Here is a 13,285-nt window from a genome sequence, read left to right on the forward strand (position 1 = left end):
ATGGTTATTCTAGCGACCGGGCGTGTTACTTTGCATAGTTTTACCTTTTCTCAGTTGCAGTTGCACGAAATTCTTGAAATTTCTCGAAGCGAAGTATCACTGAATCACGCAAATTCGAGTGACTTCACTTATACGGGGTGAATTCTCCGCTCTGAATCGAGTCGAGTGAATATTTTCGCCCGAAATTGAAGAGTAGATCCAATATACTCCACGTCACAGAAACATATTCACTCCATATGATGGAATCATTCGCTCATGCGCAGTCAAAAATCCCAATCTAAACTCGAGCGAAACATTCACCCTTGCGATTTCGAGTAGCGGTATTATTTTCGCTTTCGCTTTGAGTGAAAAATGCTGCTGTTTTCTACTCGTTTCGAGTGAGATCTCATTCCAAGAAATTTAGAAAGAAAAATACAACTCTGTGCGCGGCTTGATCGTACGGAGACGCCCAAACGAATTCGCACGAGGGAATGATTGGGCGGGGACCTCACTCTCGAAATCTCCCGTACGATTTATAATTGCTTCGTACTTCGGGGTACTCATGGAAACTCTTCCCCTTTTTGGGACACCCTGGGCAATTTCTTACCCCCTCGCCACTTGTGGCCTCTGATCTAGTGTGCGCAGAGCGGCCGAATTCAATGGCGGTATCAAGCGAACTCGAAACCTCATCGCTCACCGTTGCGAAGTCGTACATCGTACGAGCGTGTTAATGTGGTTCCAAGGCTTTTTGCCGGTTAAACCGCGCTGTGGAAGACCGGAATTGCGTGTAAGCCCTTAACACGCAGACGCTCGTTACAGTCACAGCCGCGTCGGATGCACACACAGATAGGCAGATAAATGGATGGCGGCGGGCGGGTGCTACAGCAGGTGCCGAGTACACGAAAAGCGCTTGAAGTTCCGCGGTAAAACCCGAACGGGCTCGCGATGCTCGTGAGCGCTTCGCAGTTTCGAAGCTTAATTTCGTCGGATAGTTTCGGCGACCCAGGATTCGACGACGTTCGCCGCCGCTAGTCGAGGGACTTTGCGAATAAACGTCAGTGAGTGCCGTTAGACAACTCCCTTGCTTCCCACATCCCCGTCCTACCCTGCAACGCGGCATCCATTCCGCCGGTCGAAATTTCAGCGCGATGTTAGAGCGGTGAACAGCCGAGTGCTACTACCCGTCGAGCTAACTCGTCTTCAGTCAAGTGCACCGGAAGTAATTCGTCGGATAAACTCGGCCGGATTTCCGAAAGGGATTCCTTCCAACTCCGTTGGGTCACCGTGTCTCGCTACGAAAGGGCGCGTTTTCATTCACGCTGTGGGCGCCGGTGTATCGGGTTCGTCGTTTTGTTTTCGAGGGACGATCGATCATCGATGACTAGGAAACAATACAGAAGGATAACAAAGGGTCTCGGCGATAAGACGAAGCGTTTCAGTGGAGACCCCGGTGGAAGAATAAGTCTAGACGGATGCGGGGGACAAATTCGTCGGCTGATAGCAATTTAATAAACATGCGACGGCTCAGTGGAAACGGCCGAGTTCCTCGATTGAGAAGTCGCGAAGTATGCAAATCGGCCGGTTGGCCAAAAGAAAAAATTTCCATTTTACAGATGAGTTTCGGATAAACAATAAAAATGAATGTTCTAATATTGAGCTCGCGAATTGATAACAAACAATATTAATTCTATGTGTTTGAAAATTCCTTACAATTTTTGATTTGATAAAGCAATTTTTATTAGTGTTTTTTATTAAGAGATAGCAACAAAAATGAGGACCAGGAAAAAAATTGCTTATATCTTTATATATGTAGTAAAATAAATGGCCAATACTTGGAACAACTGCTGTGAATAATTCATTCTGCCAAAGCGATTCATTTGCGAACACAGGGGGTTATCGACAAAAATTACTTATTTTGGTGTTCTTTATAATCACCTGAAGTTTGTCGGTCTAATTTCGGAATATCCTGTGTGGACAATACACGTTTATATCAATCGACGAACGTGGTATAATTTCTAAGATGATTGACTCACGATCCAGAGGTCTCTCGGATTCGAGACATCAGTGATTAAACGTGTTTTCTAAAATAGAGCATTAATTAAGTATATAGCTAACTTTTAGACAAAATCAGTATATCCTGACATCTGTAGTTACTGCTAAGAGAAAGTAGTAAATTTCTAGTTAGGAAGGTGAATATGATTTTAGCATTAATTTGCAATATAACTAATATTTTTCGTTGCAACGCCTAAATTCAAACAGCTAATAAATTGAGCTAATAAATTGAGCTGCGGTAGCAACGATATTAGCTGTCCTTATTTCAAAAACATATCTTAGCTGCCACAGTTATATTTTAACGTTTATGGCTAATTCCTTCTCTGAATGTAATTTTTCGTTAAATTATTTCTGTCTTTTTTGAGGAAAAAATCAACTCTATCGTCGTTAAAAAATTTGCCATTGGAATTATGCGCACTCTAGTAATGAGGTACCGCGTGTATACATATATATATAGTGGAAAAATGTGCGAAGAGGTTTCTCATGGGAATACAGCGAGTGGAAGGTGTTTATTAACGCGTTGAGATTGCGTCTCCTAGTACCTTCGTGTATATTTGTCTCAATTAATTTTTTTGTAGCACTTCATTATTCCTTAATATGGGTAAACATTATCTCTCAGATTTACATAAAATATATAAAAATGGGTGAGCGCGCATAACGTAATAGATTCATTTAGAATATAAATACTGATTAATTACATTTCTATTAATGTGTGTGTGTGCTCATATAAATTCAGTTGTTACAGCGAACGTATTTATATATATATATAACACACACACACACACACACACACACACACACACACAACATAACATACACATATATTCTCTACAATTGAATATACGAAAAAATATAATACGAAAAAATTCCTGTTTCGTGAAATATCCTTTTTGCAGTCGCAATCGCAAAATTTGCACGGTATATAGGATGTATTGTATTCGACAGGATATATTGCATCAGATGTATGAATTGTACACGCGAATAAAAAATTCACAAATTTTAGCAAATGTAATTATTTTCACATTATATGCCGTAGAGAGAGAGAGAGAGAGAGAGAGAGAGAGAGAGAGAGAGAGAGAGCGTACGATCCGCGGTTGCTGTGCGAACGCAAATAGAATCGCGATCGACGAAAAGGCGGTCCCATGGGCTTTCTCGGTTCTCAAGTTTCCATCATCCACCCTTGCAGTAACTCGGATCACGAACTTTATCAGGTCAAAGATTTGTTTTATTCAGTGTCACGTAACCCGCCGTTTTCCCACGTATTCCCACCCGGATTCCATAATCTGATTGGCAAGTTCCATTTCGAACATACATAAAATAAACTCCAGAGAAGCCCCATCTCACTATTCGCAGATATAAGGTATCAGATAAACTTTTCACTCTAAATCACTATATACACTTTCCAGTTCAATATACTCAATATTCTCGAAATCGATTGATTCGTACAGATCATATGTTATTTCTAGCGCATTGTAACGGCCGTGTTACGTCAGCGATGTTTTCACAATTAGTATCATCAATTTGCCAGCATTATTCACAACACGAAGACAAAAATGTAGATTAGATATGTTCCGTTGGAGGAAGCCTTCTTCGTGCTGTGAAATCGAGCCGGTTTGTACTGAGTTGTTCTATGCAACGAATCAGATCGCTGATTTCATTATTTAATCACGATGCGCAATACCAGCGGAAAATTCAGCGGCGCTTCAGGAGAAATCAGTTGCATTTTCGGGGATCTCGGCGCACTTCGTTCCTCGGGGGAAGATACGTAGCCGCCCCGGCGCCGAAACAGGCTTCCATTAATCTCGATCTTCGGTAATAAGCGAATCCGCCGTGAAATACGCGCGGGTGCGGCGATATACGGATCAGAGCCGGGAAGAAAATACCGACCGCGAGTTCGCCCCGCGGATTGCTCGTTCCCGAACTCTAATTATCGAGCGTACCTTCGACGAGGATTAATTGCTCGCGAGCTGACGCGGGTCGAGCGATTTCGCTCCTGTGCTCGGCGCGTCGTGACGTGGGTGGATCCGAAGAGGGAAAATTGTATCACGAAGTAATGAAGAACAAACAAGCTGGATTATCGCGGTTATTCGTACACGGGACAGACGGCCTGCGTGTAGATTATTACGATTTCAACGGTTTCTGTCGTTGCTCATCGCGCTCTTCGCGACGAATATTACTAATTGGAGAAACGAAGATTAAAATTCTAATCAAACGAAACATTTGATGTCCCGTGACGGTCAGATTTCACAGAATCACGTTTTTTTATACGCATGGTATAAAACGAGCGTTCTGATTATACTTCCGTTCGCTTCCGATCGCTGAGTAATAATTCATTAGTATTTCGAGGACAGAATCGCGATAAGTTAACCTCGGCACAGAAAATTATAGTAACACGGAATATGCGGATTACATTGCTATTCTACGTGCACACATATTTAACCGAAGGGGGAGTCGCATAATTCAAAATTGAATTCACCTCGGTGTCGGCACGGTTACGAACTTTAGTTATTCCGGCTAAATACGATAATAATGGATTATCGATTCGGCGTTTCCCGTTATAATGAATAGAGAAACCCGGCAGCCGCGCACATTCACATGCGCGCATCGAAATGCATTTAAAATCGAATCTCAAGCCGAAAAACGTTCTGTCACGAAAAAACGTGCGCACAATATTACATAATATTGCGTAAATACGCGTCATATTCATATTCATATAATCTTCAGTGCGTATACTGCGCGATATACGTTAAAGCGCACTACACGTTGTACAAATAGACGCCATCAAGTTCCGGGAATTCGACGCTTCACGATACGCCGCGCCTTTCATGTACACTAATCAATAGCTGTTAAGACCGCTATAAGTATAGATGTTTGCAAAGGGGGGTGGGTATAGATTGAGCTGTTTCGTCGAAACCAAATAGTCGCAGAGGCAGGAAAGAGGAGAGGAAACACGCGGTCGGAAAACCGAAAGCGATTGCGAATCGCTCCGAGGGGACCGCTCGTTCATTACGACTCGGCGAATAATTAATTATGCACGGTCCGATTAGATACAAAACCGTACGTGGTCGGTGCGGCGGGCGTGCCTGAAAATCGCTGGCAAGGCCACACGGTACAATTAAAGCATTGTGCAGCGGGTACGGATTAGAATAAATATATTCGGGGACGTGATAGTGTGCGCGCTGCGTGTGTATAATTGGAACAGCCACGAGATTTTCGGCTGAGCCACTAATGAACAGCGCGAAGACATTTCCGAATGTCGCGGTCATTTTTGTTTTTAAGCCGCTTTCATGGTTATTTGCGCGAAGGGAGGCGAGCGGAAAACATTACAGTAAATGGCGACGAAAAAAACTCCGCTCAACTTCGCTCGCGTTGAAAAAGTCCACGCGACGTAAAACTGCGAATTTAGATCGAAAAGAGAGAACATCGACTGTACTCGCACGTTCTTCGATATTTTTTGTCGAAAAATGATTTAAACGTGGCTTATCTATTCCGGAAAAAAAGAACGAAGCATTTGCGTTACAACGCCGCAAGTAAAATTACGTTGTTGTGCCCGTGCTTTTTATTATTTTTTTTTTTAATTTTTTGTCTCGCACCTTCCATTATCGCGTGGCTTTGTCTTATTGTCGTGCAATATTTTAAACGCGTTGGAAGACCGAACAGAGTACAAAGTGCGACAGGAAAAATATACAGCAAGGCACATCATAAATGTAAAGCAACTTTAACTCCTGTCAAAAACTTTCCTTATCTGTCTTGATACAAACTTCAAATTCACTCTACCGAAATATAACATACACGTGTTATACTTAATCAATGAGATGAACAAGATGGCGTAAACGACATTTTGTATCATACATATCTTGCATTCCATCACGAGCGCACAGAAAAAAGTGCTAGAATCAAGCAAACACAACATTATCCATTTTTCGATTTCTTAAATCAAGTAATATTTTTATCAATTTATGTGTATTTTAATAATTTGTAACAGGGAATTGCTTAATTCGTAACCGTCAGAATGCAAGATAATATTTTGTTTTCAACCAAAAATTTATCTCATTATATACTAAATATTGTTCCACCGAAGCAAACAAATTTTTAAATATTTTTCTAACATAGTGTTACTTCTCGCGAATAATTTATTGCTTGTGACAACTATTGTAATGTTTGAATGAAAATACAAGAGAAATGCGTTATTTTACACGTAAAAATATTTATTGTTTCAGAAATTAAACGATTCTGTTGAATCAAACATTCGTTTGTTTGCTCCATTCCAAAAGACAAATTTGTCCCAATTAAAGAAATTTTATTAAATCCAAAGAAATCTTTTTCCCTGTGTAGTAAATATTTGTCAAGGAGCATCGGAGTAACCATTTCACTTCGATCAAGTAAATATCACTTGAATGGTAACATTTTCTTTTCAGTGAACGATTAATTCTCCGTTTTCCTGAGTGTCTCGCGAACGTTTTCGTTCCGATAACGCGCGCATTGCGTGCACGACGTACGGCAAACAATTTAATAGTCCTCAGTTAGTTCAGTTGGTTAGTTTAACCAATCGACTTAATGTTTAATCATCAGTTAACTACTACTCTCGGCTCTCCTCGGCACGGGAAACTTCGTAATTCGCGCATGTATTATAAACGTGGTGGTTAATGTCGCGTGTGCGCCCTACAATATCCCTCTTTCTTGCTTCGGAATTATGAAACGTAATTTAAAGCGCACCACCACGGGGATCAGCTCGCGGTCACTATAACGCCCTCTCCGCAACCTCGTCGCAAAGCCGATCCCTCCCTGGCCCTCCGCCGTCACCTCCGTACGAGGTGGAGAAATCTGAGCGACCGCGTACGTACGCCCTTTTGAAATTCACGGCTTGTCGGATTCAGTGTTGACTCATTTACAATGTGGCTGGCTAATGTCGCCGCGGTGACACCGCCGGGCAGGGCACGCGAAATGCTAATCCGCGCACGTTGATTCGTCGCGGCCAACGAATTGCCTCGCGCGCTCGTTTCCCTAAGAAACTTAACCGCCACCGCCAGCTAATTCGCAACTGTCCTGGCGTCACCGGGACGAGACCGCAGAACGACGGTAGAGGAAGGTCGCCGCGTTAGCCACTTAAAATTACCCGCTGGAAATAACCTCTGAATTATTTACTCGGAAATATTGTGGACGCAGCTGAAAGTCGGCCGAGGGCCCTCCTACGACCCCGTCCGACCGAGCGCGAGCGCGCGAACGTCGGTTCAAATTTTCACACTCTCTGGGCAAGCCCCTCGCCACTTACGTCCGCGGTGTGCACATCGTTACAATTATGCGCATAATGTTTATAAATGCCGCCGAGGTATCGCGAGCGCGCGCGTGAAGCGCGAATACCGTTGTATGCCGTGGCTTTTATTTATTCGCCGGCTTTTGTCCGCTCCATTCTTCCTTACTCTCTAAAGCGCAATCAGTGTATTATCACTGAAAAGCAGTCAATAGTCACTACTGGCCATAGTTATAAATATAACACCGTAAAAATACTCGGTAAAATTTCGCTGAAAATATCTGTTAAAAACAGCGGCAACTTTTTCCATCGGGAAAATCTGACTGCGGAGAAACAATGAAAAAAGTTATTATTTGTTACTTCTTTAAATTATTTTAATCACTCTTAAAGTTCTCGTGGAAAAATTACCAAATCACCATCTTACTCCCCTCTGCCTTATTCTGCCGCGGGACGCAGCGATATGCGGTGAATCTTTAACTGTCTAAAATTAATGAGGGATAAGGCAGGAGAGCTGAGTGGAAGTATTTCCGTTAAAAATGAGCGAATATTCACTGATTATCGGTATACCGTCTTCCCGATTCAACCAATGACATTTTCACTGATCCGATTTAATACATTGTCTAGGAGCGCGTTTGATCGTGTTAGAGCGCCGCCGATGGGGAATTAAATTCGGTGAAGCGCGCACGCGCGGTGCCTTAATAGTTTTGGGAAAATCGACTTTCGCACGTACTCGAATTTCACCGAGTATTCGCCAAGTGCGCTCGCGATTACACCGGTGCACGAGTTGCGGCCGCTTCGCGTTAGTTTGGTGACTGATTTATAAGTAGCTGCTGCACAATCAATCGAGTGGAACGCCCTATTTGGAACTTGGCGCATAAAGGTCAACCTTGTTTCCATTTCTGAATTATGTATGGGAAGGTGCTGTGTACACGTCATGAATGATATATATATATTACTACCCAGACGCTCTGCGAGCGTGTTGCTAATATTACTGCAGTTATGCTTGACTCGTACTAATCCAAATATCCCTTGTGACGCGTTTATATTTGTCAAACACTACAGTATGACGTATCCGCGCGGCGTTTAGCCGTACGGTCCGATGAATATTTCAATCGGGTTAAACCCGAAGCTGAGAAATAGGCGTAACATTCGCTGAGAACGTCTTATCTACAGGTACTTAATAATAGTTTCGAATTATTCTACCGAAAGTTCTTGCAACATTTAAGCTCGGTCGAGAGAGCTTTCTAAAAGCACTCGACCTGTTCCCATTTAGTCGGATCTCTTCGCCGCACCGTAAGTCCGTACATAACTCAATGTGCTCCTTTTTTCTCAGCTGTACCTCGGCTTTAATTTATGCGAAATAGCAAAATCTTTCTTTCTCTTTTAACGGAGAAGCGAATCACCGTGTCGATAAAATCGATTGTCAGACGAGTTGTTCGAAAAATTGGAGATTGCGCAGGACTGAAATCCAGTATAAGCGCGTAGGAATAGGAATGTTAAATTCAATATTCGTTCGGGTTAACGCAAGATAGAGCGCTACAGAGAGAGCAAAGTGCAAACTCTGTCCAATTATTTGCACAGTCGCTACTTGTAACTGTAAGATACGATCATGTTTGATAAATCGTGATATCTACGGGCGACAGAGCGGCGGAAAGAGCGAGACAGAACGATTCGCTTTGTCAAGCAATCTCGGTAAGTAAATTTCGGCTTGAATATTGCGAGATGTCCGTTGGATTGTTCAGTTAGGACTATGCTATATTTATGAAATTTTGTCGCGAATGTCACGTCGTATTGACTGCGCAGAATAAAAATGCTTTTACACGGTGAATGTGGCGTGCTGAAATAAATTGCATCATCGTTCAGTATGCGATGAGAACGATTGAAAATTTCCAAACTGACATCTCCAACTGCCAGCGTAATTATTTATCTGATACAGAAATTCTGCAGCTTGTATATATCGAATTGTCTTAGGACAATTTCAAAGAACATCTTTGTTCCTTTCCAACCAAATTTAAAACCCAGAAACAAATACAATAAGTTTGCGGAATAATTCTTACATATCTTGATAGATTTCTTTCCTTTAAATATGGTAAAACAGAGTATCGCACACTCATCCGTTCGCACTTATATCACACTTATATTTACGGATGACCTATATATGTATATAAAAAATACAAAGTCGAATCGACAAAAAGTAGTGTGATCGTGTCAGTATTTATGTAATATAACATTTGAGAATTGCCGCTATCAAGTTCGCTTATCGAGTTCGTCATCGATTTTGGTATCCCCTCAAGGATAAAGTATGATCGTAATCCGCGAAAACCGCTCGCTCGCATTACCTTCATCTCCACGGAAAACTTCGAACGGAAGAGTCCGGCCCTCCAGTCATGCGCGACTTTCGTCATGCATGACTGTTAACGGCGAGTTGAACGGCGTCGAAGGAGTTTCGGCGTTCCCGCGACTCCCCACATTCAGGGAAGTTCGGGCAGAACCAATATCTCTCGCACGGTGACAAATGTCATTGAGCTCTCAGTGTTTCCCACCGTCCTACGTTTCGTCGAAGTTCGCGGCGGACGTTAAGTTCGGCGAGAGAGCGGCAAGATTGTCCGCGCGGCGTCTCGTCCCCGCGACGGGAAAACGACCCGCGGTAAATAACATCCCTCTTGTCTGGGCGCGGAACACCGGGAAACTTTATGGCGGGGAAAATCGTTTAATTTACTTAGAATTCCACGGCGTTCTCGAAGAAACGCATCCAGGAGCCGCGACAGTGATGAAGCTGGTGAGCCGTGGGACCGCTCGCAGGCGCAGATTACACGAAATTACGACCGCGTCTCAATTTTTTACACCGTAATTGTCCGATGCTAACGCGATTTCTCCCGCGAATTTCTCACCACGTTTTCCTGATAATTTCCTGGGAGAAGGAATATCGGGGTTAGAATGTTACCAGGGGAAAATGTGTACCGTTCCGTGAAAAAAAAAAAGGAAAAAGAAAGAAGGTAACGCGCGCGAGTAATATTTCGATGGAGAGGCGACGTTCGGTAAATGTTCGTTGGAGATCGATATTTCTTGAAAACCAGCCGGTATCAACTATCGCTGACTCGTTCACCAGTTGCCCCGATCCAATTTGCTCCCGATTGAAATTGAAATTCTCCGTCTGAGAGCGTTGCGGGTTAACTGCTCGGAACGATTCGAGAATATGTCTCGTCAGGTACTTCTCATTTTTTTTTCTTACCATCATATATACCCCCGACGAATATAACCTTCGCTAATGCTGGGATTTAACGCCGGCAATAATTCACGCTCAATACGCGTCATCTCTGCTACTCGAAGGTGGATTTTGTTGCCCGCGTGAATAAAAAAACGATAAATTGTTTTCCCATTGTGCGCTGTATAAATTATTCGTCGCCGGTGTATCCGCGCATGAGTCTCCCGCGATGCCCCGATTATCAATTATATTCGCGACGCAACGTCGCCGAGGGGAATTAAAAGGGAGAGAAGGAGACGGGGCGAGCGGTGCGCGAAATCGTGAAAAATGATGCTGCGCGGTATATTCTAATGCAGATTCCTCGCCGCCGCACGCTAGCACCGGCCCTGCGCGAACCGAACATTCACCTCCTCGACGCGTAATTCCATTCCTCCTCCGACAACATGTTTATCATGATATGTACGTATTGTACGTCTGAAGGATATTCAGAAATATGCGAGAGGAACTCGGAGGTATTTTGAAAAGCTTTCTTGATCACACACTCGGTATTCTTCCAATATACACGTAAACGGAGAATCGAGATGCTGGAATAGCGCATGAATTATTTAAGTTGTCGAGTAGAAGTCGAGTAGAAATTCGCTGAACGAACTGAGATAAAAATGCGCTCCATACGTCGCGACTTTCTCATTGCAAAAGCGACCTACTTGTAAATCGAGATGTTGAAAAGCTATAAACCGAAAATAAATACACGCCGCGAATGTGCGCGAGATTGACGCGCTTTAAAACGGCGATTTATAAAATTCACGTCACGTACAGACGAGCGAATGTCTCTCCTTCTCTCTTGGCAGCTAAATACAACCGTGCGCATAGTGAAATTACGAGTATACTTTTAGCCGTTGGGAAACGCGCCTCAATCGTTAATCATTTCTCCGTTATTATATTAACTGTATTATTCAACTCGCTCGAGGAAGGCCCTAAAACAATGCGCTTCGAGAACGGAGGTAATCAATCTTACTTTAGCCTGAGTATCGTATATTAGCGCGGCTTGCCCACATTGTATTCACCTACCGCGGAATTGAACTAATTGCAATTAATAACTCCTCGTGAATACGTCGAGCACTCATTCTCTCTCTCTCTCTCTCCCTCCCTCTGATTGCAGGCATCAGTTCTACTTGCACTCGCGCCTCGAGTTGGTCGAGGGTAGGTTGAAAGTCTCAGATTGGGGCTCAGTGGCCCGTTTGGTCGCCCTGATAGCGCAGGCCGATGGAGGTGATTACGATGCACTATCACCGCCGCATGCACTTTACTCTCAGTGCTGTCATATACAACCCACGGAGCCATGCGAGCCGAAACCTCAAGACTTTCTACTTCGGATAATTCAACAGCACAAGGAAATCAAGGTGTGTAGCGCTTCCAGAGATAATTATTATAAGTTTTCGCGCTCTCTCTCTCTCTCTCTCCTTCAATCTGACCTTAAGGTAATTGGCCTGTAAATTAATTTTCTTAAGAATCGTGTTAAAGTTGAACAATATATTAATCGAAACACGATTTACATACATATAAAATTAGAAGAAGATTGACGATACCGAGATTGAGATAATTGAAATCAATGTTAGGCCTATTTACACATATCACGAAAACAGCTTCCGATATTACAATTTTTAACTCTAGCGATTGAGCTATTTTGACGGTTTTAGTAAAAAAACAAGGAAACGATAAAAAAGACTTGTAGAAATTTTATAGAAAAATAGAGCAAAGTTTCATCTTTCCAACGATGTAAATTTCTATGAGAATAAACAATGTTGTCTATTTGTAAAATTGATGGGAACCTTATTTCTGGATCAACCCTCGTATCATAAATCATGTTCCTAATTTAGCACAAATTTTTCGAGCTTTTTCGTATTGTATTAATAATTACTTTTCTAACAATATTTTCACGAACCAACCGTCTTAACCCTTTTAGTGCCGAACAACGATATATCATCGTTCGCAACACTTGCGAAAAATGCCAACGACGATATATCGTCGCGTATCCGAGGGCGTCTTACTATTCGCATTGCGAGTGTGTGCATATGATTTTCAACAAATATTGAAATACAACTGGCATTACTTTATTCTTTCTTCATTTCGTAATATGCTGCTTTTTGAATTTTGTAAATATCATTTTTAGTTTGGTTTTTATGAGCTTTTTCCCAAATCTGAGCAAATTCGTCAAATTGACTCGGTATTCTTCGCATAGGTACGATACTTTTGCTCGGCATTAAAAGGGTTAATTGAGCTTTTTCTATTGCTCTACTTTTCCAAGAATTTCTTGTTTCGGTATCTTTATCTGACGCGAATATTCGTGTATTTGCTTTTGCAAAATGTACGCGAGATTTCGCGGACAATTTTATCCCCAGCTATAAAACATATTTTTTGGAATAAATTTTAAAAGAATGAACTTTTCTTACTTTATTGTGTGAATACGATTGCGGCTGAAATGTATCACACATACGTCTAGCGTGATTAACAAGGATGCGTACAAATTTCAGGGGATGAAAACATCGACCGCGGAATACTGGCTTTTGAAAGAAATATCGAACCTCGACACTTTTGGACAGGAAATGTTTCACAGTAAATTCGGACAGTACAACGGAGTGTCTGTGATCGGCGTCGGTCCACATGGAATTACGGTCTACCGCAGTCAGGATGAAGAGACACAAAAGTAATTATCGCATTAATGTATACCCACGAAGTATAATCTGTATCTATATCAAAAGACGATCCCTTCAATCTAATGCAATTTATTTATAAATTAT

General features: G+C 42.4%; 1 protein-coding gene and 1 long non-coding RNA gene across 6 annotated transcripts in view; one reads left to right on the top strand and one right to left on the bottom strand.

Annotated features, from left to right (window-relative positions):
• LOC106747032 (E3 ubiquitin-protein ligase MYLIP) overlaps positions 1-13,285 on the top strand; it is a 228,297-nt gene that overhangs the window by 209,056 nt on the left and 5,956 nt on the right. For all 5 annotated transcript variants that reach the window (XM_014624269.1, XM_014624270.1, XM_014624271.1 and 2 more), the window contains 2 exons: positions 11,647-11,887; positions 13,019-13,191. In XM_014624269.1, the coding sequence (XP_014479755.1) occupies positions 11,647-11,887; positions 13,019-13,191 (414 nt within the window). The remainder of the gene's footprint in view (positions 1-11,646; positions 11,888-13,018; positions 13,192-13,285) is intronic.
• Positions 1-13,285, bottom strand: part of LOC106747034 — a 108,722-nt gene that overhangs the window by 87,635 nt on the left and 7,802 nt on the right. The gene's annotated exons all lie outside the window — the stretch shown is intronic.

This window comes from Dinoponera quadriceps, unplaced genomic scaffold (genome assembly GCF_001313825.1).
Source record: "Dinoponera quadriceps isolate SergipeBrazil2010 unplaced genomic scaffold, ASM131382v1 scaffold2099, whole genome shotgun sequence".
NCBI lineage: Eukaryota > Metazoa > Arthropoda > Insecta > Hymenoptera > Formicidae > Dinoponera > Dinoponera quadriceps.